Source organism: Oncorhynchus mykiss, chromosome 10, assembly GCF_057628025.1.
Source record: "Oncorhynchus mykiss isolate SJ-2025 chromosome 10, ASM5762802v1, whole genome shotgun sequence".
NCBI classification, from domain to species: domain Eukaryota; kingdom Metazoa; phylum Chordata; class Actinopteri; order Salmoniformes; family Salmonidae; genus Oncorhynchus; species Oncorhynchus mykiss.
In genome coordinates this window covers 11729962-11754939 of record NC_143031.1, presented here as the reverse complement: position 1 = coordinate 11754939, position 24978 = coordinate 11729962, and the positions used below count along the sequence as shown (strand labels likewise).

At 42.6% G+C, this 24978-nt stretch overlaps 1 protein-coding gene across 4 annotated transcripts; it reads left to right on the top strand.

Annotated features, from left to right (window-relative positions):
• The first annotated feature begins 9036 nt into the window (after positions 1-9036).
• Positions 9037-24829, top strand: LOC110533345 (RNA-binding protein 27). 4 transcript variants are annotated; one of them, XM_021617457.3, is made up of 21 exons: positions 9037-9311; positions 10202-10320; positions 10475-10602; positions 10691-10773; positions 11034-11224; positions 11448-11735; positions 12495-12725; positions 13330-13485; positions 14187-14333; positions 15937-16081; positions 16268-16451; positions 16614-16838; positions 17002-17130; positions 17261-17389; positions 17489-17563; positions 18984-19154; positions 20727-20831; positions 21710-21922; positions 22128-22211; positions 22324-22443; positions 22565-24829. In XM_021617457.3, exons 1-21 carry the CDS (start codon positions 9250-9252, stop codon positions 22652-22654), a joined length of 3075 nt encoding a protein of 1024 aa, XP_021473132.3. In that variant the 5' UTR covers positions 9037-9249; the 3' UTR covers positions 22655-24829. The 4 variants fall into 4 exon arrangements, with proteins under 4 accessions (XP_021473132.3, XP_021473131.3, XP_090044725.1 ...); XM_021617456.3 differs by having other exon boundaries at positions 16999-17130; XM_090188599.1 differs by lacking the exon at positions 13330-13485 and having other exon boundaries at positions 9083-9311.
• The last annotated feature ends 149 nt before the right edge of the window (positions 24830-24978 follow it).

Sequence of the window (24978 nt, the reverse complement as noted above, 5' to 3'; positions counted from 1 at the left end):
ATGAAACAAAAATATAATTGTTTGGCCATAATGACCATTGTTATGTTTGGAGGAAAAAGGGGAAGGCTTGCAAGCCGAAGAACATCATCCCAACCGTGAAGCACGTGGGTGGCAGCATCATGTTGTGGGGGTGCTTTGCTGCAGGAGGGACTGGAGAACTTCACAAAATAGATGGCATCATGAGGTAGGATATAGTGGATATAATGAAGCAATATCTCAAGACATCAGTCAGGCAGGAAGTTAAAGCTTGGTCGCAAATCGCTCTTCCAGATGGACAATGACCCCAAGCATACTTCCAAAGTGGCAAAATGGCTTAAGGACAACAAAGTCAACGTATTGGAGTGGCCATCACAAAGCCCTGACCTCAATCCTATAGAAAAGGTGTGGGCGGAACTGAAAAAGTGTGTGCGAGCAAGGAGGCCTACAAACCTGACTCAGTTACACCAGCTCTGTCAGGAGGAATGGGCCAAAATTCACCCAACTTATTGTGGGAAGCTTGTGGAAGGCTACCCGAAACGTTTTACCCACGTTAATCAATTTAAAGGCAATACTACCAAATACTAATTGAGTGTATGTCAACCTCTGACCCACTGGGAATGTAATAAAATAAATAAAAGCTGAAATAAATCATTTTTCTATTATTCTGACATTTCACATTCTTAAAATAAAGTGGTGATCCTAACTGACCTAAGACAGGGAATCTCTACTAGGATTAAATGTCAGGAATTGTGAAAAACTGAGTTTAAATCTATTTGGCTAAGGTGTATGTAAACTTCCGACTTCAACTGTATATACATGTGCAAAATAGTACATTATAATCATATCTCTAACCATTACATTACAAACTTTCTCTATTGCAATAATGTGTTGAAAAGGTCATATTAGGGAGTTATAAAGCCCTCAGTCTGCATCTACAGAAGCCTATTCCCAATAAATGAAATGACCATGTGAGAGTAGAGAGTGGGGCATACTTGATCCCTTGAGACGACGGTCCCTGTCCGTTGAGCACTCCCCCTGGAGGAAGTGAGCCACGGTGTCGTAGGCCATGTAAATGGTCGAGTCAGACAGGGACTCGATTAGCCACTGCTGGTCCCATGGCAACCTTGTTCCTATAGCAACAAGCACACCGGACAAAAAAAAAGACCAAGAAAGAAAAACAATCAACCACCTTCTAGTGTGAACGGTAAGGGATATGCTTATCATATAATTACTGTGGTTTTACACGCTGGGTCCTCCATTGAAATGGAAAACTGATCATTAAGCATGTGAAACATGTTTCCTTCCTGTAGTTTGGCACATTATCTACTAAAACATGCTTCCTTATTTTGGGTATTTTGCCTCCAAGCTAATTTTACACCATCCCAAAATTCCCCAATGCCTCTGGTCTCAAAAGATGTGTTCTCGGACGTGAGAGGTTATGTTCTGGAACCATTACAAGCCCCCATCTCATTGTCATCTAATTATTAGAGATATACACATGGTTTTGCACACACCATGCGTCATGTCCGTAATGGTCATGTGACGTGAAATGTATATATTTTGGGATGTGAACACTCAGTGTGTTTGACCTGACGAAGTTCCGTTTTGGGCCCAGAGTTTAGTCAGACTGTATGTTACTAGTAGAACTAGGCCCAGAGTTTAGTCAGACTGTATGTTACTGGTAGAACTAGGCCCAGAGTTTTAGTCAGACTGTATGTTATAGGTAGAACTAGGCCCAGAGTTTAGTCAGACTGTATGTTACTGGTAGAACTGGGCCCAGAGTTTAGTCAGACTGTCTGTTACTGGTAAAACTGGCCAAGAGTTTAGTCAGACAGTATGTTACTGGTAGAACTGGGCCAAGAGTTTAGTCAGACTGTATGTTACTGGTAGAACTGGGCCAAGAGTTTAGTCAGACTGTATGTTACTGGTAGAACTGGGCCCAGAGTTTAGTCAGACTGTATGTTACTGGTAGAACTGGCCAAGAGTTTAGTCAGACTGTATGTTACTGGTAGAACTGGGCCCAGAGTTTAGTCAGACTGTATGTTACTGGTATAACTGGCCAAGAGTTTAGTCAGACAGTATGTTACTGGTAGAACTGGGCCAAGAGTTTAGTCAGACTGTATGTTACTGGTAGAACTGGGCCCAGAGTTTAGTCAGACTGTATGTTACTGGTAGAACTGGCCAAGAGTTTAGTCAGACTGTATGTTACTGGTAGAACTGGGCCCAGAGTTTAGTCAGACTGTATGTTACTGGTGTAACTGGGCCCAGAGTTTAGTCAGACTGTATGTTACTGGTAGAACTGGCCAAGAGTTTAGTCAGACTGTATGTTACTGGTAGAACTACGCCAAGAGTTGTCAGGTCACATGGTCAGTAAAAATCCTGGCCCTGCACAGGATATGCTTTGCTGTGACACCAAACTAACTCCACTGATTCTGTCCCATGTCCCCTGTCCAAAATAACTCCACTGATCCTGTCCCATGTCCCATGTTCAAACTACCTCCACTGATCCTGCCCCATGACCAAACTAAATCCACTGATTCTGTCCCAAGTCCCCTGTCCAAACTAACTCCACTGATCCTGTCCCATGTCCCCTGTCCAAACTTACTCCACTGATCCTGTCCCATGTCCCCTGTCCAAACTAACTCCACTGATCCTGCCCTATGACCAAACTAAATCCACTGATCCTGCCCCATGTCCCCTGTCCAAACTAACTCCACTGATCCTGCCCCATGACCAAACTAAATCCACTGATCCTGTCCCCTGTCCAAACTAACTCCACTGATCCTGTCCCATGTCCCCTGTCCAAACTAACTCCACTGATCCTGTCCCATGTCCCCTGTCCAAACTAACTCCACTGATCCTGTCCCCTGTCCAAACTAACTCCACTGATCCTGTCCCCTGTCCAAGGTAACTCCATTGATCCTGTCCCATGTCCCCTGTCCAAACTAACTCCACTGATCCTGTCCCCTGTCCAAACTAACTCCACTGATCCTGCCCCATGTGCCTGTCCCCCTCCTTACCCAGGGCATAGGTACGAGAACATGCGTGCTCCTGGAGCCAGTTCAGAGTGGCCTCAAAGTTCTTCCTGGTCTCATCACAGAACCTAAAGAGTGTGTGGTCACAGCAAACAGACCACATCAACAACTGTAGCAAACAGCCCACATCAACAACTGTAGCAAACAGCCCACGTCAACAACCGTAGCAAACAGCCCACGTCAACAACCGTAGCAAACAGCCCACGTCAACAACCACAGCAAAGAGCCCACGTCAACAACAGTAGCAAACAGCCCACGTCAACAACCGTAGCAAACAGCCCACGTCAACAACCGTAGCAAACAGCCCACGTCAACAACCGTAGCAAACAGCCCACGTCAACAACAGTAGCAAAGAGCCCACGTCAACAACAGTAGCAAAGAGCCCATGTCAACAACCGTAGCAAACAGCCCACGTCAACAACCGTAGCAAACAGCCCACGTCAACAACCGTAGCAAAGAGCCCACGTCAACAACAGTAGCAAAGAGCCCATGTCAGCAATCACAGCAAACAGCCCACAGTGTAAACAAACAATATAGTTAAAAAGCATAAACATGAACACAATAAATATAGATTGGTGTCGTATCTGTGGCAGCGTGAGAAGCATGAGCATAGGTGAAGGAGTCCCAGTGCAGCACCATGGACAGCAGCACTCAGTTCAGCACTGCGGAAGACTGCACTACGGTCAAAACCAGGCCAGTCGAAGACAGCTCCACAACTCCTCTCACCCAACACACATGGTACAAGATTACTAATCAGCACACCTGCAAGGCATTCCTTAATCAACTGACTGGCACAAGAGCGCAGGCTGGACCTCACTCAGCTGGAGCAGTTAGGAAGACAGCCAGCCTACTCACACTGTGTTTTCGCTCTCCTGCCACAGATTCTGCCAGTGAGGCCACATCGCCGCAAGAGGCTACAGGTGGCCGCCATGTTTAACCACCCTCTTAGCTTGAACGTCTTGTGGACAAGAACTCCAGAGACACTGAAAGCTAGAGTAAAAGCTTATGAACCTTGAACTCTGTTGTTGTGTGTTTACTCCTTTTCCACTTGTGTAGTCGGGCACTCCCCACTCTTCCCGACAGTATCAAATAATGGATTTCAACCAGGGTACCTTCTCCTCCATCATTGTCTTCTGGATGGGTTTATTGACGTCCTGCAATTTTTCGGCCCTTCTAGCCTTCAACCTGCATGATCTGAGAAAAGAAGACAGTTCATTACAAACTATGTTGTTGACTTTTTAAAAATATTATTCTAGGTTGTTGTATAGGTCTGCTGCACCTCTGTAGCCATAGCTGTCCTACGAGGATAAATAAAGTGGTATTGTATTACATGTATGCATAGTTGAGATGTTATGTGTAGCCATTAGGACTCACTCCTTCATAGAAGCCCTCGAGGTAGACCCTTTTCTTGGCCTCTGCCAGCTTCTCAAGGTCATTCTGGCTCGGGATCGTCAACTGGTCACAGAACTGGAGGAGCCGACAGGTTCCCATAGCCAGGGATCTCAATGATGGGCAGATGGAGTAGAGCAGCGTGAGTACAAGGCACACAGTACACTGTCTGGTCATTTATAACCAAATAAAGGTTGCGAGAGGCAGCTTACCAGCTCAAAAGGTAAGACCATCTTGTATTTATAAATAAAATGTAAAAAAAATAAAAAAATTGATTCCATATTTTTCTCTCAGGACCTATAAGAGGAATCCAAGTGATCTCCAATTACTTCATTGACCAAAACATATTTTGCAATGCATAGGTTAGCTAATATAGACCAGTAGCCACAAACAAGCACAAGGTAAATAATGAAGTAGTACAGTTAAAGCATCACCTGTTTCTTTTTTATATCCCTGAGGGCAGCGATGTCATTGGGTGCATCGGACGGAACGCTGGTGACAATTCCAGTGCCTGGGTGTCACAAAGCAAGTGGACCAAAGTCACATGACAAACACAACCAACACCCAGAGGCACAAAAATTCCCCTGCGGTGTCCTCTGAGAATGTTTTCCCTCATTGCCTTCTCCACCAAACACAGGACATTGTGCATCAGCGAGAGAACAAAGCCATAGACATCTGCATTCTGACGTTTCAATTTAGTCAGACCATTTCAATGCAGATGTAAACCCCTGGAGCAAAACAGACCAAAATAATTCACTGTAATGACTCATAGCAAAAGAGGCAATGCTGTGGGAGTTGTGTGTAGCATCCCCTCAGGTCCTAAATCAGTAACCATCATCTTTTTACTTGCTCTACAATGACTTATGCCTCCCTCACTTTAGCTCTTCAAAAGGAGGAAGGCCTCAAGGCCGATCTTGACGTGCTGGAGCAGAGACATCATGGAAGCAATTAAGTGGTATTTGGAGCATTCTTGACTATTCCAATACCGTTGTCCTGCTTGATGGTGAGCATAGGCAGAGCATAGATGGTCTGGTAAGATGGCAGCGGGGCACTAAGAGCACATCCAAGAATATCCTACGGAGAGAGTTAAACGTGAGTGTGTGTGGTCACATGAGATGTAGTGTGTGTGTGTATGTGTCAGGCTCACATAAGTTGCAGTGTGTAAGTGTATGTGCAAATACTTAAACATAAGGATGTCATTTAAATGTACATCTTTTCACCCATGATCCCTGTGACCTTGCCATTCTTCTTCGTGAAGCCCTGGTAAAACATGTTCCTAGTAGACCTCCGTGTGTTGATGAACATGTCTTCACTGGCCGTCTCGAAGGCTAGGTAGTTGATGTCAGGATGGACCCAGCAGTTAGTCTGGCCAAACATGCTCTCTGGTCTGAGAGTAGCTACCACCAAAAAGATGCTCTGATTTTTAAGGACACTCCAGGTTACCAGGGAAATAAGTGTTCAGAAGAGTGCAAAACAATTATTGTATTCTCAAGCAGCACCCTGCTATAATCTGCTATAACCTGCTATTAGGACAACCAACTTGCATCTTATGTCACAATTAACAACACAAAATTGATTGGTTACATCAATGAAAAAGTTGTTCCGGGTTCACGTAGAGTAGTAACTTAGTTTGCAGGGTAGGGCTCGACAACCTTCATCTTAATGAGGGTGTAATCCTGTGGATCCCTAGAATGTAAAAACATGATGATTTTATTTTTACTTCACCTTTATTTAACCAGGTAGGCAAGTTGAGAACAAGTTCTCATTTACAACTGCGACCTGGACAAGATAAAGCAAAGCAGCGTGACAAAAACAACACAGAGTTATACATGGAATAAACAATCGTACAGTCAATAACACAATAGAAAAATCTGTGTACATTGTGTGCAAATTAAGTAATGAGGTTAGGCAATAAATAGTCCAATAGTGGCTAAGTAATTACAATTTAGCTATTTACACTGGAGTGATGTATGTGCAGATGAGGATGTGCAAGTAGAAATACTGGTGTGCAAGCGCAGAAAAACAAATATGGGGATGAGGTAGGTAGTTGGTTGGATGGGCTATTTACAGATGGGCTGTTTACAGCTGAAGCGATCGGTAAGTTGCTCTGACAGCTGACGCTTATAGTTAGTGAGGGAGATACAAGTCTCCAACTTCAGTGATTTTTGCAATTCGTTCCAGTCATTGGCAGCAGAGAACTGGAAGGAAAGGCAGCTAAAGAAGGAGTTGGCTTTGGAGATGACCAGTGAAATATACCTGCTGGAGCGTGTGCTACGGGTGGGTGTTGCTATGGTGACCAGTGAGCTAAGGCGGAGGTTTACCTAGAAAAGACTTATAGATGACCTGGAGCCAGTGGGTTTGGCAACGAATATGTAGTGAGGACCAGCCAACGAGAGCATACAGGTCGCCGTGGTGGGTAGTATATGGGGCTTTGATGACAAAAGCTGCAGAGCTGTAGTCACACAACTCATTGAGATTATGTAGTGGTAAAAACATTTTACCTCTCCAGTCTGTCTGTCGTGGTCCATGCACAGCTTTCCATCTTTCGGTGATTAGATGATAGACCTGCAAAACGTAATGGCATGACAATGTAATAATGCTACATGGAAAATGCAGGGATATTTATAACCATTTCCAACAGCTTACCTTTTACCAAACTTTCATTTATTCCTCTCATTTAGGGCGATAAACTGCCACCTCACAAAGGAGTGGTAGAAAGGCTTCACAACGGTTGTGATGAAGGTGCGTCGCCTGTACCACCTGTGATATAATCACCTTTTTTTTAAAAAACATTGTCAGCACCTGAAATTATTTTTCAAAGTGAACTAAAGCATGGTTGTTGCTCTGCACATTCAGGTCTGAATCTTAACTTGAGATCCACACACTTAACTTAGAATTATACATTGATGTAAATGCAAGATTTGCAAGAAAATGTAAGTTATCAGCACATATCTCGAGTTAGGAATCAGATCTCATGAAACAAATGTATGTCTATTGGTTAACATCAGGCTTCCTGGTACTGAATAAGATACAATTAAGAAACAAGCTCAGTTTGATGGTTTCTTGTCATAATCAGTCACCTTTACACCCATCCTTTTGGTCTTTCACGGCCTGGGGTGAGAAGTTCTCCAGGCAGTGCTCCATATTGGCAAACGACACCATCTCCTTGTCACTCTACCCCAGAGACCACATAATGTCCCATTAGAACTTGGACTCTACAGCCTTTGCCACTGCTTTGCTCTGAAGATCACACACAAGAGATAAGTTACATTTTGAATTGTGCATTAAAGGAAACTATTTTCCCCAAGCTTACAAGTAGTGCAGAGGATCAATTGATATTTGCATAAAATGTTCACCTCTATGCCCTTAGATTTGTCTTTAAAGATTAACTCATCTGCAAACTTGGGGTTCTCTTCCTCCTCATCAGGGAACCTCCATATCTCACTTCAGCTTGCTTGCACAGGCCTGTGAATTAAGATGAATGTAACCTTCTTAAATAACAGCTGATCATGTATGATGTGCACAGCAAGCTTCCTGTACAATGTAACCCAAATGGAAATAGGCATTGCTTCCCTTTCAACCAATGGAAACCAACAGCAAACTACAATGAAATAAAGAGCAATGTGTAAAATACATTTTTCACAGAGGATCTTGAACGTAGTAATAAGACCCACACTTAGTACATCTACAAGTTAAATCTATATATATCTTACTTCGAAAGGCAGAAAGTATGACTGAGATGCAGCCTTCCATTCAAGTAGGGGTGGGTGACAAAGTACTTGTTTTTGCTGTGAATGAAAGGGTGGTACATTAGGTTGGGAAAAGTGGCCGTGAAAACTAAAGTAGGGCATGGATAATCATATTAACGGTCCAAGTAGACTTACAATGTGCTTTCACAAATAGTGGTGGGTGAGTCACAATCAAGCCTTCTTTCCTTCTCCCATTTCTGTTGTATTCCCCCCTCTATCTTTTGAGAAAGTCCAACTTTGCTGTTCCGTTTCGCTCCTAAAATTAATATGTATAATTAATTTAGATTGAAGAACAACAACATCATCGTTCCTCATCATTATTGCTGCAATCAGCAGTTTAAACAATAACAAAGATAATTCCCAGGTAAAACAAGGTAAGGGATGGGATGGGGTTGGAGAAATGTAGCCACTCTCATATTCATAGACAGGCCTATGGATGCAAGGGCTGACCATCTAAATTATAGTTTTAACCATGTTTTTAGGCTATATAGTATATGTTTAGATTTACTTTGTTTACAAACATTGGAGTAAAACGAACCTTCAGCACTTAGCTGTTGACATCTACAGGAGTGAAAAAAAAGATTTGATATAAGATTTTAGTTAAGAGTCAACCCTTGCCTGAAGTTTGTTCAAAGAATACTGAAACTTGGACATTAATTAACATTTTAAGTAGAGCTGCAAAACCAGAGTCTCAGGATTCAGTTTCAGGGTGATTGGTTACTGGTTACTATCGGGATTCCTTAGGACGTCCCTACCCTAAACCCTAACATTAACCTTGCCCAGTTAAATAAAGGTTAAAAAAAATATACAAATAAAAAGTACCTTAACCATTTTAAATATAAACTTCAATGGGGGGTAGGGACGTCTTAAGGATCCCGGATAGCACTAAACCCCAATCTTAGTGTGGCCAGCTGATCGGTTTACGACATTGCCAGTTAAGTTGCCATGCCTGTGTTTGAACGTAAAGCAATTCGTCCGACCTGCAAGTGGAGTGACTATTGAAGGCCTAGCTAAGCCTAATATACATTTATAGACGATGAAAGGAGGAATATCACAACGCACATTGAACTTGTAGTCAGTATTGTTAAGTCGTTTTCATGATGATCATAGAAAATGTGGAAGCTTTGAAGTCTTGGCTGGCAAAACTCCTGGAGCCAATGTGAGTGTTGATTAATTGAAATGACATTTAGCTAGATTGCACGAGTTAGCACTAGCTACGCCACCGCTAACGTTTGCTCGTTATATGGCAATAAAAATACACATTTAACGTTTGTTCTGTCAATTATGCGACGTTACACATTCTGCATATCGGATTTGTTGGGTAAATTGCAGACACTAATCTGATTATGACATTTTAGATATGTGTTTTGCTGTCGCTGCCGCAATTTAGCTAACTATTTAAGTTGCTAACGTTACAGTAGTTAATTTGGCCAGCTAACTAAAAGCTAGCTTGCTCAACTCAAATCAACATCGTCCCAATCAAGGTGAATTATTTATATTAATGGATGCACATCACGTTTGGCTTGTGATGAATGGGTAACTACTTAGTCTACTCATAGTTTGTTTAACATCCTATCATAAATTTAGTGGCTAAGTTAGCTGCATCTACCCGGCCTTAGACAGTGCTAGCAGTGACGTCTAGCATTTAGCCAACCAGCTAGCTAACCAGTTAATTAAGAAGCATGTCATCCAAGTTGATGTAACTACGTGTGTGTTGTCATTTGCAGCATATGTGTTATGTAGCATGATATTAGGGTCTAACCTTCTGCCTTAAAAACCTCAACTTTTTCCTTACAACTCTCTTGGTTACAAATGAATGATTCTAGCTAGATATTGTCTAATGCAGTGTTTCCCAACCTTTTTCGGTTACTGCACCACCAACTGAATTTTGTTCTGCCCGGAGTACCCCACATGGGCATTTTACAAGTATCCTATGGTCTTCTAAAGTACCCCATGTGGATAGGGAAAGTACACACAGGTATCCTAGTACCTCTGGTTGGGAACTATGCAAACCCTGTTGAGTAATATGGATAATGTTTGCTTTTGCAGCTGTGAGGCTGACCCCTCTGCTTTAGCCAACTATGTTGTGGCTTTGGTAAAGAAGGACAAACCTGAGAAAGAGTTGAAAGCACTTTGTGCAGATCAACTGGATGTCTTTTTACAAAAAGGTAGGCTACTTAAGTCCTTAATGTCAGTGTTGGTTTGCATCTCACCAACTAATGTTAGTATTTTCGTTGCGTAAACATGTAGTTGACTGACTGTGAAATCATTTGAGAGAAATGTTTATAAAAGTCTTATGCCTCGATGCTTTCCCTATTGCAGAAACCACTGGTTTTGTTGATAAGCTCTTTGAATGTTTGACCACCAAAAACTACTTGGGGAATCCACCTCCTAAGGAAGTTCCCAAAGAGGAGCCCAAACTCCCTGTGTTAAAACAGGAGGCTGTGGAGGTAAGGGCTTTTTTGAGCTTCCTCTGTCTTATTATGTCAGTCTTTGATAGTGGGGATATACCTAGCTAACTATTGTTGTTTTCTTAAGGCTGAAAATGTAGAAGAGGATAGGGGGGATAACAGGAGGCGGAGAAGTCCACTGAGAAACCGCTCTGACTTAAACGAATCAAGGTGAGGCTGGACTCTATGTTTTGTTTCCTGGTGTTCTCAAGTGAGTTCCTCTTGACAGTGATGTAGCTCTCTGGGATCAAGATGTTAGTTTGATTAGGCCCTTTTAATGGACTGCACCTTTGACACATAATTTAGTTATTGTTGTTGAAATGCTAGTCACATCAATAGTACAGATTACCACAAAGACCGGAAACTCCTTGAGTTCCGGTGATGTATTAAAGGTGCTGCTAAATGACCAACCTACATACCTGACCTCACAGGGGACGTGGTGACCGCAGACGAGACGACCGTAAGCGGCGTGACATGGACCGCCACGGTAAAAGCACCGATTCCCACCGGGAGAGGCATGACCGGCACGGAGGCAACTCTCGTGGGCGCAGCTACAGTCGCAGCAGGAGCCGAAGTGGGAGCCGAGGCAAGAGCAGGGACAAGGAGCACAGCCGAGGGAGAGGTGAGACTCACAGGGGCACGGACATGGACATTTGCTTTACTTCAAATGTTTGCTAAGAACAAGCAAAAGACATTAGTGTATTTATTGGACTTTTACTCTGGGATCCTTAAATGCCCTCTGTGGTGAGAATGTTTCCTAAAGGGGGTATTTTTTTCCTGGGTTATGTTGCATTTTGGGTCCTTTTAGGTTCAAGCTTTTTTGTGTGTCTGTGTATGTTAAACAGATTACAGGTCAAAGTTTGAAGTGGAGAGAAAGGAGCCCGAGAGTTTCAACTCCACCTCTGGGTCCCTGGTAACCCACCAGCATCCTCCGCCCCTCCTACCTACCCCCCAGCAGCACCCATTTCCCTCCTCCGGGGGCCAAGCAGTCCAGAACTCTGTTATCGTGGTAGCACCCGCTCACTTGCCCGACAGCACTACAGAGAGCTGGTCTAATTACTACTCTAATCACAGGGAGGGCAAGCCGTTCAACAAGGTCACTTCAGTCAAGCACCGCTGCCGTGACTATGACGGTAAGGGCTAACTAAAATGGTCTGATTTCACTCTGGTCTATATTATGATACAAGATGTTACAGATTTGCTGTAAATCTAGCAACAATATCTGGGTTTTATTTTTGCCAGGTAAGTCGTTCAGGACACTTTCTCTTTTACAATAACCATTTTTTTATGTAGCTAAACAGCTTTATCTTTTTTTTTATGAAAGGCACTTATCCATAACCAAAATAAGTTCTAATGTAATGTATGTACTTGCATAAATGTGTAAAAGGATGTTGAATATGGAAGCAGGTGGCCTCGCATGGCCTTCTAATCATTGTGTGCTTCAGGGTTCATATCTGTTGACTGTTAAGCTTATGTCTACTCTATTCAAATTGTACAAATATTTAGTAAAATACCAGTCGATTGTGTTTTCTTTATGGATTAAATGCAATCGGTTGTGTGGTATTCCAACCCTCAGTAGGGTGTTTGCCTGGTTTAAAGCAGCGCTAATGACCCGAGTTGAACATCTTTCCCCTGAGGGACACTTTATATTCATCCAGTCTCAACAGCAATGACATTTCACTCCACCCCACCTTGAGGGTTCAAAGATGAGCCTGGATCTTGTCAGGAACTGTAAACAAAAAGTGTCAAGGTTGCCAAACCGATAATCTCATTTGGGCTGATTTTATTTTTTAAAGCTATTATTGGCAAGCATCTTGCTGAGTGCATTTACAGTAAGAAAGGAATTCATATTTTTTTTAAACAGAATTTTGATCAGTTTCTGTCTTCCACAGAAAAAGGTTTCTGTGTGCGTGGTGACCTCTGTCCCTTTGACCATGGCAATGATCCTCTGATCGTGGACGACGTCACGCTGCCCGCCATGATTCCGTTTCCTCCACCTGGCATGCCTCCACCGGCCCGCATGGCCATGCCCCCCCACGGCCAGCCACCCCCGGCCATCAGGATGCCAATGCCCCTCCACGGCCAGCCACCCCCACCGGGCATCTTCCCTATGCCACCTCCTGGTGAGTAATGTTATCATGTGTCTCCAATTAGGAACTCAACCCAGAATGCTCACCAGTCATTGTTTGACATAGGCTAAGGCCAGGAGTTTTTCCTGGTCAGTCCACGTGATTAAGAAAAACCCAGGGCCCTAGCTTTAGTTCCTGATGTGGTGAGAGCCTAGAGATGGAGGACTCATCATGGATATAACCCGTTTTTAGCGTGGACATTGCCATTGAGGGCTTCCACCATTTTTTAAAGTAGTCAACTAGGTGGGGATTCCTATGGGTTGTAGCCTCAATGGCGCACTGCCCATGCTGTCACAGATGCTACAATGGCACAGATATAAAGACAAGTTCTATGGATGAGTCATTTTAGGGTGCATGGATGTGTGTTTGTATCAATGAGAAGAAAGCTGTTTCCCTGTTGTTCAAGGCTGGCCTGTTCCATGGAGAAATAGCATGTTTATAAGGACTGTTGTGCTACATAGAAACACACCTCAGGGAAACGGCTGTCTTTGTTGTCTTACCCTCACTAGTACTCACCCTATACTTAATGTTTATGTCTGTAGTACTTTACCTAGCCTATTCTGTTAAGGAGTTTATTAAGGAATTGTATCTCCCATAGGGCCCCCATTGATACCAACAAGTGGGATAGAAACTCCCAACCACTCAGGGACGAGTTCTGCGTCCTCTCTAGGACCGCCTGGAGTGGGACCACCTCCTCTTCCTCCACCACCTCCCTCTTCTGTCTCTCTACACCCCCAATATTCTCAGTCAGAATGTAAGCAACTATGCTTTTCTCAATAAGCTTGGCAAAGTGGTACTTTTATGAGCATAGCTCCCATATTGTTCACATTTTTGTCAATTTGTTTTCTTTGACACACTGACTTTCAAATCCATGTGAACCAAATGGTATTGTTTGACTGTAGTGAGGAAGGACATAGAAATGCTGTTGTCTTAAAGTATTTATGTTCACATGGTTCATTCATGTGTTGCAAATTATTTCCTTTTTGAGTGAAGGTGTTTTGTTTTTGTGCTACTGCCTGGCCTGCATGAGCTAGTTGTTTCTTTAGGGTGCAGTAGCATCTTTTGACCAGAGGGTTGCACTGTTGATGAACTAAAGTCCACTGTTCCTGTAAGCTGCACATTAGACAGTGCAAAAACTCTATTTTAGTAGTCCTGCCCACATAAGAGAGGAAATTAAAATGCAGTGCGTTTCACTTCTCTCAATTGAAATGTTATTTTTAGTTGCTCTAGTTTTTTGCATGCATTATTGAGTCTCAAGCCATTGAACATTATAGAGCAAAAGCAGACGGTATAATATTGAGTTCAATACTAGAACTGTATTTTCTTTCTCCCTGTAGTTGTAGTGTAGCCATATAGTTAAAGTAGGTGTCGTGATGGATAGGTCTATTTGGGTATTCTCACTGTGTAAAACACTGACTTCTTCTAATGTTTGTCTGTTCTCCCTTGTGTTGCCAGATAATTATGACCCAGAGGGTTACAACCCAGAGTCTCCAGGCATGACAGCAGCCGGCCGGCCCCAGTACAGGCAGTTCATCCCCCGCATCCAGACCCAGAGGCCCAACCTGATCGGCCTCACCTCCGGGGATGGCCAGGGATCCAGAGGTATCACATGTGGGTCATACTTTGGTGGTTTAGTTTGGGCTTTCTTTCTGATCCTAACCTATAGTAAACATGAGGACTTCTGTATTTAGGGTGCTATGAAATCTGTTTTAATTTTTTTTGCCTGATTCAAATTTAGATTTTCCCAAAACTAAATTGGATGTTCTAAGTCCACAGCAATGCTTAAATCATATCCGTAGACCACTTTTGAGGTCAGGGTAAAATATTCGATTTTGGGGTGTAGTTACTGTAATTGAATTGTGCACCTATCCAAGAGGCTGTTCAGCAGTGTTTTTTTTATAGCGCCTATGTGATGGTAGAGTTTTCAAAACAAATACCTACTGGACTGATTAACATAATTCTGCCAGGTAAGTGTAGGGCCTTGGGAAATTATGCAATTATATCCTGAAGTTTGTCGTTAGCATTTAATTGAGAAGGTTTTGGGGAAAGCCTTTCCATCAACCAGAAGATTGTTTTCATTAGCTAGCATCATCGCTAACAGCTACACAAAGTGGTAGAGGTGTGCACCACACAGACACAGTGGCATTCTTTTTGCCTCTTCATAAAGTTGCAGGAAATGCGAATTACTGATGCATTCTATTCATGTCTTGTGATAAACTTGGGCAAATTAATTAATGTTCAATACATTTAAACTGAACAAGAATATAAATGCAACTTGTAAAGTGCTGTTCCCATGTTTCATGAGCTGGGGGAAAAAAAAATTTTTTTTTCCATATGCACAACAAGCTTATTTCCTTCATATGTTGTGCCCAAATTTGTTTATATCCCTGTTAGTGAGCATTTCTCCTTTGCCAGGATAATCCATCCACCTGACAGGTGTGGTATATCAAGAAGCTGGTTAAACAGCATGCTCATTACACAGGTGTAGCTTGTGCTGGGGACAATAAAGGGCTACAAACATATTTTTTTTCTCTCTACAAATGTAATTTTAGAGAATTTGGCAGTAAGTTCAACCGGCCTCACAACCGCAGACCAAGATACTCAAAGCTTATTTACAACCTGTATTATTAAAAAACATAAAATGTGAAAAATATGATATTTTTCCATATCGCCCAGCCCCACTACCATAGCCATTTGATATTTTTGAATGAGCTAATGTAATGTTGCAATGTTTACATAAAGGGTGGTTAACCATCCTCCAGGCTTTTATTCCAGTCTCCTTTTAAACTACCCACATTTTAGAAATTAGCTGCTCAACCAAACCTTGATAAACTGACTCTGTCAGAGCAGGGCTGGACCAAAGCCTGCTCACGAAGAAGCTCTCCAGACTGAGGGTTGATCACTTTTTAAAATGTTTATATACAGTTGCCTAACAGGTATTCTACTTTGTGGCGGGGGGTGGTGTTTAAGTGCCTTGTACAACGACAGGAGATGGTACATAGCATCAGAGAGCAGTCACTCATGCTTTTTTTTATATGTACGTAGACTACACCAATTGTTGGTCATGGGAATTTGGTGAAAAGTCACAATACCATCTGTCAAAATGTGTATGAATCCTGCCTTTACGTATCCTCCGTGTCATCCAGACACAGCGGTCCAGATTCGAGCTGTCATTATGACTGACAATGTGTTTCTCCTGTCCCAGCGGCTAACATCGTGATCCAGACAGAGCCGGCGGTGGCCAGTGTCCCCAGCAGTGTGTGTCGCTACAGCAGCACAGAGCATGAGGGTAGGAAGAGGCCCCTGGGGCCCACAGAGGGTCCACCGCCCAAAAAACCCTGGATGGACAAGTAAGAACATTGTAAAATTGTATTTGCCACATGTGCCGAATACAACAGAATTGCACTTTTCGCACCAAAGTACGTACCAAAGTACGTACAGTGAAATGCTTACTTACAAGCCCTTAACCAACAATACAGTTTTAAGAAAATACCTATTTAAAAAATGTAAGAGACGAATAACTCATTCTCTTCCAGGCCCACCTACCAGGCCAACAACCAGCTCAACTTCCCCAACAACAAGCCCCAACACGGGGGCTTCCCCAAGAAGAATCACTACGTCAACACTAAGCTTGAAGTTCGCAAAATCCCCCGAGATCTCAACAACATCACCAAATTGAATGAGCACTTTAGCAAGTTTGGTACCATCGTAAACATTCAGGTAAGAAATCTGACAATTCCTTGAAACGATGTGTACCACTACAAAAATGTCTTAGATCAATAAATGTTAGGGCGTGTACATGCGTTTTACTTTGGAGGGTGAATAAGGGACATAACTTCTGGCCTTCCTGTTTACTACTTTCTGACCTGTCTCCTCCAATAGGTGGTATTTGGTGGCGACCCCGAGGCAGCGCTGATCCAGTACACAGCCAACGAGGAGGCACGGCAGGCCATCTCCAGCACTGAGGCGGTGCTCAACAACCGCTTCATCCGTGTGTACTGGCACCGTGAGGCCAACACCCAGCAGGGACAGGGCATGGGTCAGGGCCAGGGGGACGGACACGGACAGAGCTCTGCTATGGGGCAGCAGCACCCCAACGTTCATAAGGTGGACAGAGCACTTCTGACTACTGCTAAAACTTTTTTAGCTGGCCAAGCATTTATTCATTCGAACAGTAGTTTTGATTTTGAATGGAGAGGTTCTAAGTTCCAGGTTAGATGTGATCAACATTTATTTCATGACTCTTATGCATCTCTGTATAAACCAGCAGGTGATCAAGCAACACAATCCCGGAGCCTATGTGCTGAATAATAAGACGTTGTCCAAACATGGCCTTGGTGTTGGGGCTGTGGCCGGAGGCAAACTGGACGTCTCGCACCCCAGCGCAGACCCTGCAGCGGTAAGCCGTCAGCTCCTATGCTCTGAGAGTGCCCCTATGCAGAGTTAGAGCATGGTGTTGTATGATGGCAAAGAGAGTAGACGGGGTCAGGTAGTAATCAAAAGGGTCTGTCTGTCTCTTCCTGTCCTAGGCACTCTTCTCTACTTCTGTGGCCCTTCAGAAGGGGCCCTACAGCTCCACAGTCCACAAGGGAGCGTCCAAGTCACTTGGTAAAACTGCCAAAGCACTTGAAGCACAGGAGATCTTGAAAAAGAAGCAGGCAAGTAATTTTTGCCAGCTGCATTCATAGTCAGTCATTACCTTTTTATATACACAAATCAAAATTACACTATAAATAATTGCTTTATTCTTGTTTCAGGAGACATTGAAGTTGCAGCAGGACATGAGAAAAAAGAAGCAGGAGATGCTAGAGAAGCAGATTGAATGTCAAAAGGTATGATGGTTGCTTATACTACATACAGTTGAAGTCGGAAGTTTACATACACTTAGGTTGGAGTCATTAACTTGTTTTTCAACCACTCCATAAATTTCTTGTTAACAAACTATAGTTTTGGTAAGTCGGTTAGGACATCTACTTTGTGCATAACACAAGTAATTTTTCTAACAATTGTTTAGTCAGATTATTTCACTATCACAATTCCAGTGGGTCAGAAGTTTACATACACTAAGTTGACTGTGCCTTTAAACCGCTTGGGAAATTCCAGAACATTATGTCATGGCTTTAGAAGCTTTTGATTGGCTAATTGATATAATTTGAGTCAATTGGAGGTGTACCTGTGGATGTATTTCAAGGCCGACCTTCAAACTCAGTGCCTTTTTGCTTGACATCATGGGAAAATCAAAAGAAATCAACCAAGACTTCAGAAAATAAATTGTAGACCTCCACAAGGCTGGTTCGTTCTTGAGATAAATTTCCAAACACCTGAAGGTACCGTGTTCATCTTTACAAACAATAGTACACAAGTATAAACACCATGGGACCACGCAGCCATCATAGCACTCAGGAAGGAGACGCGTTCTGTCTCCTAGAGATGAACATACTTTGGTGCGAAAAGTGCAAATCAATCCCAGAATAACAGCAAAGGACCTTGTGAAGCTGCTGTAGGAAATTGTTAAAAAAGTATCTATATCCACAGTAAAACAAGTCCTATATCGACATAACTTGAAAGGCCGCTCAGCAAGGAAGAAGCCACTGCTCCAAAACCGACACAAAAAAGCCAGACTACGGTTTGCAACTGCACATGGGAACAAAGATTGTACATTTTGGAGAAATGTATAGAAAATTTGTGGGCAGAACTGAAAAAGCGTGTGCGAGCAAGGAGGCCGACAAACCTGACTCAGTTACACCAGCTCTGTCAGAAGGAATGGGCCAAAATTCACCCAACTTATTGTGGGAAGCTTGTGGAAGACTACCCAAAACGTTTGACCCAAGTTAAACAATTCAAAGGCAATGCTACCAAATACTAATTGAATGTATGTAAACTTCTGACCCACTGGGAATGTGATTAAATAAATAAAAGCTGAATAAATCATTCTATCTACTATTATTCTGACATTTCACATTCTTAAAATAAAGTGGTGATCCTAACTAATGTAAGACAGGGAATATTTACTATGATTAAATGTCAGGAATTTGAATGTATTTGGCTAAGGTTTATGGAAACTTCCGACCTTATTTAAAGGATGCCACCTTTCATTTTAGTCGCAAATAAACCACATGCTGTGATCATCGTGTTGTCCTTTCACTATCAAAACATGGACACCTCTAGACCAAGAGACCCTGGGTGTTGTCCTGGATACCCTGCTCGTCTTACATTGATTAGCCAGTTAATCTCATGCCCTCCCTCCTATAGGCTCTGATCAACAGACTTGAAAAGAACAGGGCCACATTGAAGCCAGAGGAGAGGGCCAACATTATGAAGACTCTGAAGGATCTGACCGACAAGATCTCCCAGCTTCAGAACGAGATGAACCCAGCCTCCCATTCCACAGCCAACACGGCTCAGTCCAAGACTAAGACAGATGTAAGTCTACCTACCATATCATATTCTGTGATTTGTTGAATAAACTCAACTGACATTACAAAAATTACATTCCATTGCATGCGCTTGGTCAGTTAGCAAAATGTGAATGAACATTAACATGGAAATTATTGCATCACAATACCAGGCAGCCATTGTAAACCCATGAGTTGACCAGTCAAATTGGCAGGGTTAATTACGCTCTGTGTCCACTGGCACTTAAAATTAGGGCATATTTGAGCTGGCTCGAATGGAATTCTCAAATTCGAGCTGGGTCGAGGGAAACCCGGGCCAGCGCCTCCCAGTTTCACAACTGGTGCCAGCTCTATTAGAGTTCGAGCTGGTGACGACGTTACTATGCAACCACCAGATAGCTAATTAATCACTGCAGGATGCTGACACATTTAGCTAGCTCGTCTGGGCTTGTCCATGTGCTAGCTAACAGCAACAAGCAGTATTGTAACAGTCAGACATTATACAAATTACCACCATAGCTGGATCCTTCATTCATTTTGGTGCTACACAAACTTCTTTATAAGAACAGTCAGCCTTCTAATGCTAGCTACCAAACGTTAGCTAGCAAATCAGTTGAAACAAGCTAGCAAGATAACTTGAGAACAGGAATTGTATCCGGCCAGGTCATATTAAAATCTAGCTACGCATCAAACCTGTCGTCTGGTTTGCTTGGTTAGCTAGCGAGCTAATAACCAATGTCATGGCAAGCAAGGTAGCAATTAGCTAGCTAGCTTGTAATGCTAGCGACGACACTAACCTTTTTGGTAGCGTTAGCAAATTAAATACGTGGCTATGATTCTGGCTGGCACTGGCAGGAGTATAGGGTGCTAGTTTGCTAGCAACATTAGCAAAGCCACCTGCACAGTCACAAATTGGCTACCTAGCAACATGACATTTGTAATTCCTAGAGGCACTGGAAACGCAATTTGAGCTAGCCCACCAAGGCCAGCCCAACCTGGGAAACTGGGTTTCAGAGGCTCCAAGCCCCTTCTGTACTCTATTTACGTCATAAGAAGGAATTCCCCTTGACCACGCCCACAAATTGGGGGAAAATATCATTATTTCCCCATTGTAAAAGAGTCGACTATATTGTCGATTTTAAAATAAATAAATAATGTTTAGTTCTACAGAAATAACAAAACATGACAAAGATGTGGTTTTCAATATACATGTAACCCGGTCAAAAATCTGACTGCATGTAGGGAAGCCTGCCAGAAGAGCCCTCATGTGGCCCTCATTTAAATGAAGGGAAGCCCTAAAATATTACACTTTTTCTAAGTAGTGAGAACACTCTGGAGCAGGCGATGTTGAAAGTAATCTTTAGACATGTACTTTTCCTAAATGTATTTTTGCAATTGACTAAACCAAGTAGACAACAAGAACATTGTTTTGAAAAGGGTCACGTTTTTGCTGTGAGCCAGTGGGGTAACCAAGGTAACCTCCGGTTGTTTTCCCCCAGAACATTCTGGGGCCAGAACATTCTGTCTAACTGGGAGTATTCATTCTATTTCTATGGCGCATGCATTTTGGAAATCCCAAACTAATGGTGCTCTCCCTCAGGCACAAAAGGAGCTTCTGGACGCAGAGCTTGATTTCCACAAGAAGATGAGTTCTGGAGAGGACACGACAGACCTGAAGAGGAGACTGGGTCAGCTGCAGGTTGAGGTGGGTACACAGGGCGTCCATAATTTGGGAAGTGCTCTCTAGCGTTAATGAACATGTCTGGAATGTGGCAGTCTTCTGGCATACTGAAGGAGGAGTGGCAGACTCGGCACGTTCAAAACATCTGTACTGTTGGTTAAAATGCAACCTTTTCAAGAATGGTCTGAAGCGAGCAGAAAGGCATCACCTTGGATGTGAACATATTCCTTGTCCCACAGCTGTTCTGTCTGTCGCTAGTCACATTATGTCATAGTTGATGTCAGAGGATCAGGCTGAAAACAAGAAATGTATTTTTGTTAACAGCCTTCTGCAGTGCTTTTCCAGCATGGTGTGCTTAAATTAGCCCCCATGAAATATGCATGGCTTTACCCCTCTTCTGCACATTAAACTGCAGGCACTTACCAAGCCCAGAGGACACCCACTAATGAATCCTAACCAAACAGAGATCCTACATTGATGCATCTGATGTCATTAAAGTTTGAGATTGTGTTCCTTGTAAGAAAGTGGAGGGATGACAATTAGGATGAGGAGGAGTGTTGGTGCTCTGCTCCAAGCCATCAGGGCCACCACAGTCAGTCTGCTGGTACATGTTCCCTTGGACACATTAAATATGGATACCAAGCCTGTGGGGACACTGGTTCTCAGTAACACTACATTTTCTTCCTGGATACTGATGCTGCTGCCTGGCACTGTTTGGTGAGGACATGCCAGGTAGCACCATCTCCACCGCCTTGGTTTGGGGTCTGGTAACACGGCCAGATGTCTTGGTTCCACATGTGGATCTGTGGCATCACCTTAGTGTCAGCTGGCACCTCGTGCTGTGTGTTGAGAAATGGAAGTTAGTTGTGGATCTGATGACCTTGTTGACTGTGTTCCCCCAGGCCACCCGGTTGGGCCTGATACCAACCGGGCGTGGGAAGGTGGGCGACGCAGCAGGCGTCAGGGGCAGGGGCCGGGGAAGGGGCAGGGGACGGGGACACAGAGGAGGTGGCAGAGGAGGTGGCAATCACATGGTGGTGGACCACAGGCCCCGAGCCATCGCCATCCTGGGAGTCACACAGGAAGAGAAGGAGGAGCTGATGCCTCACTTTGTGGTAAGGAAATACACCCTTATCAAATACAGCTAGTTGTATAATTTTCCCAAAACGTCTTATTTGAATATTGAAAGGTCTGTGCTAGAACTCGTGGTACAAAGCATGAATCATTATAGTTGTAAAAACAGTGCTTCCACCAGAGAGATGTGTAAAGGAGTTTCTACAGGTACTTACGGCTGTTTCTGTATTCTTGTCCTTGTCACAGAAATTTGGTGAGATAGAGGAGCTCCGTGATCAGGATGCTACCAGTGTTGTCATGACGTTCAAGACCCGGAGCGACGCGGAGAATGTATGTCCTGCAGATGGCATGCACACAGTAACATTTTGATGCCTTTATAACCGAGAAATTTCTCAAGTTTTAATTTAATTTTACCATTCATGATCATTTTCACGTTTTATAGGCTGCAAACCAAGGAGCAAAGTTCAAAGGTCGCGTTCTACAGATTGCATGGTTCAAGCCGAAGACACCATCCGTATCCACAGAACCTGAGGAGGAGGACTCGAAGGAAGAGGTCAATGCGGTAAGTTACTGTACTCCTCTCCCTATTTCCTGTTTTCTTATAGCATTTTGGAAAACCATGTAAAATCATCACTCAATGAACCGCTTGATCTAAAGATGATTATTTCATTTGATTCCTCCAGGAGGAAGTCAGCCCCTACCTGCTTATGGAGGAAGAGGAGGAAGACGACGATGAGGATGACGAGTATGAGAGTCGTTCATGGAGGCGATGAAGGCAATCGAACGTCACACTTTTTCGTGGGAAGGACTTTGATATATTTTTTTAGACTAATTCAAGCAGATTTGACGGAAATCACTTCTTTAGGTTTTTTTAGACCAGCTTCCAGTATTTTGAGACTGAAGAAATACGGACTAATACGAGACAAAGTCTATACTTTAATGATACGTGTGAAGCTTGAAAGGGCAGACTGTTTTCTCTTGAAACATCTGAATAATTATTAAAATCTCACTTTTGCTGAGATAAATCTAAACCGTTATAAATAAATGTATGTTTCGATGTGGTTACCAGATAATATCAGTACAACATTTATGACTACTGTGAATAGGTATTTTTATAAATATTTAAGCTATGGTTTCATCCTCTCTTATTTGACTGATGTTGTCTATAATTACGAGGCTCAAGGTCCAGGGATGGCTATGCTGTCACAGCTACAGATTACAGAATCAGCGTCCCCTGTTGAAATGTAAATTAGATACAGCCTCCATCTTGGATTCAAAGAGAGACACTTGATATTTCACTGAGTATTTTGTTGTCGACTAAACGTGTGGTGCCACTTTATGCACATATGAACACCAAGACTAATGTTATGCACTTTTGAGATGGTGTTTAACAACTCTATTTTCTCTTTTCCCGAGTCATCTCTTCTGTCATCTGAGACCAAAGACATCTTTGGATGAGGATCTAGTCATCTATTGTCAAATTTGTTTGAGATCTGTAGACAATGGTGTTTGAATGTATACTGAGCATTTGGTTTTATATATAATTTTGCCTTACATAATCAGAAGGCTGCATTTTTACGAGATGTATTTTTCTTGCAATAGGAATTACTTTGTTAATATTTTTTCAGTTTGTCATTTGAATGAATGTTGAAGTTGTCAGGAAAAGAGGGCCCATTTTTATTTTCAAGCAAGAGTACTTAATGTCCCTACTTAAGGTAGGTTTGTGTTAAAGCAACCCTTGTGGCGTCACTTCACAACACATTCTTACCAGGCTCATGTCTGCCAGGATTTAGCTGCATGGTTTTGAGAGCTGACAAGTAAACCAGCCATTTGTAACAGATTTCTCCATGCAGTTTCTGATCTTATTTTACAGTAGCAATATGCGGCAGCAGTTTAATCCATTCGGTGTGAGGCACTTAGTGTTAATGAGTGAGGACTCCCTGCAAGTCAAGAAGCATTGTGTTGGTGGCTATGAAATGAGCAAAGTAACATCCTCTTTTGAATGTGTATACTTGATGAAAAAACGTGTTTTATTTGTCCTTACATACTGTATTTACATTTTGTCAGGAGAGGAAAAAATGAATCCTGTATTGCTGCTGCTGATCTACAGATATTGAACTCTAGAGCATGTTCTTCTTTCATATTTGGCCAGGGTCTCTCTCTAACTCAAGACTAGACCATTTAATTCAACGTTGAGTGCAAAGGAAAAATAGTTTTATGTTGCCGTAGCCCTAACAGATTTTTGATCCCTGTTCATTTTGCAGTCCTATTGAAAGAGTTAGATTAGAGACGTGGAAAGTGGGAGGCTAACTCTTAGACTCCTAGGCTTTGCCTCATCTCCATCAGTGAGGCTTGGTGTTACCATGTAACAGACATCAGCATGACACTTATATCAGGTGCCAATATATTTAGTTTTGGAAATAAATAAAATGCCCATTGAAATGTGAGAAAGGGATGGAAGACCAGAAGGAAAAGGCTAAAGAATAAGATCTTTTTCACTGCACAGTACCCTCACACTTGTTTTGCTATGTGCTTTTATGAACAGTCCTTTTCTTAAATGTCAGTTATAGACAGGACTATTACATGTCAAAGTGGGATTTCAGAAATTGCTTTGAGAAACTTCTACACTTGTTTGTACTGCAATGTGGATGCTACTGTGACATCGTAGTGTAAAATGCAACTCATTTATTGGAAGAATCATTTGGGGATTTGTTACTGTTTATATTTGCGGGATGTGGGTGTATTTTTGATTTATTCTGTTTGTAAAATGGATTTCTAACTCACTAGCATGTTTGCTTTTACCAATAAAGATGGAGGAATGGGGTGCTTGGAAGAGAAACAAAATACAAAATATAAACAATTTGAATTTGACACCAGCAAAAAAACAGAAATACATTCAAATTTCTACCTGGGTGGGAGAACATTCCAAACGAATATTACCTTTAAAACCTGTGTTGTCATTCCTTTAGTGTTGTCTTACTACATTTTTCACCCATCATTCATGATTATCTATAATTATGGTAGCATCCGCATTTGTGTAAAAGTGTTGACAAAAGTCATTCCTAAATGACACGATACATTATTCACCATTCACTTC

Bases quoted from the DNA above. Each gene is read 5' to 3' on its own strand.
- LOC110533345 (XM_021617456.3), top strand. From the start codon at position 9,250: ATGATGATCATAGAAAATGTGGAAGCTTTGAAGTCTTGGCTGGCAAAA. The intron at 11,736-12,494 runs GTAAGGGCTAAC...TGTCTTCCACAG, and splicing joins CCGCTGCCGTGACTATGACG to AAAAAGGTTTCTGTGTGCGT. The intron at 21,923-22,127 runs GTAAGGAAATAC...TCCTTGTCACAG, and splicing joins AGCTGATGCCTCACTTTGTG to AAATTTGGTGAGATAGAGGA.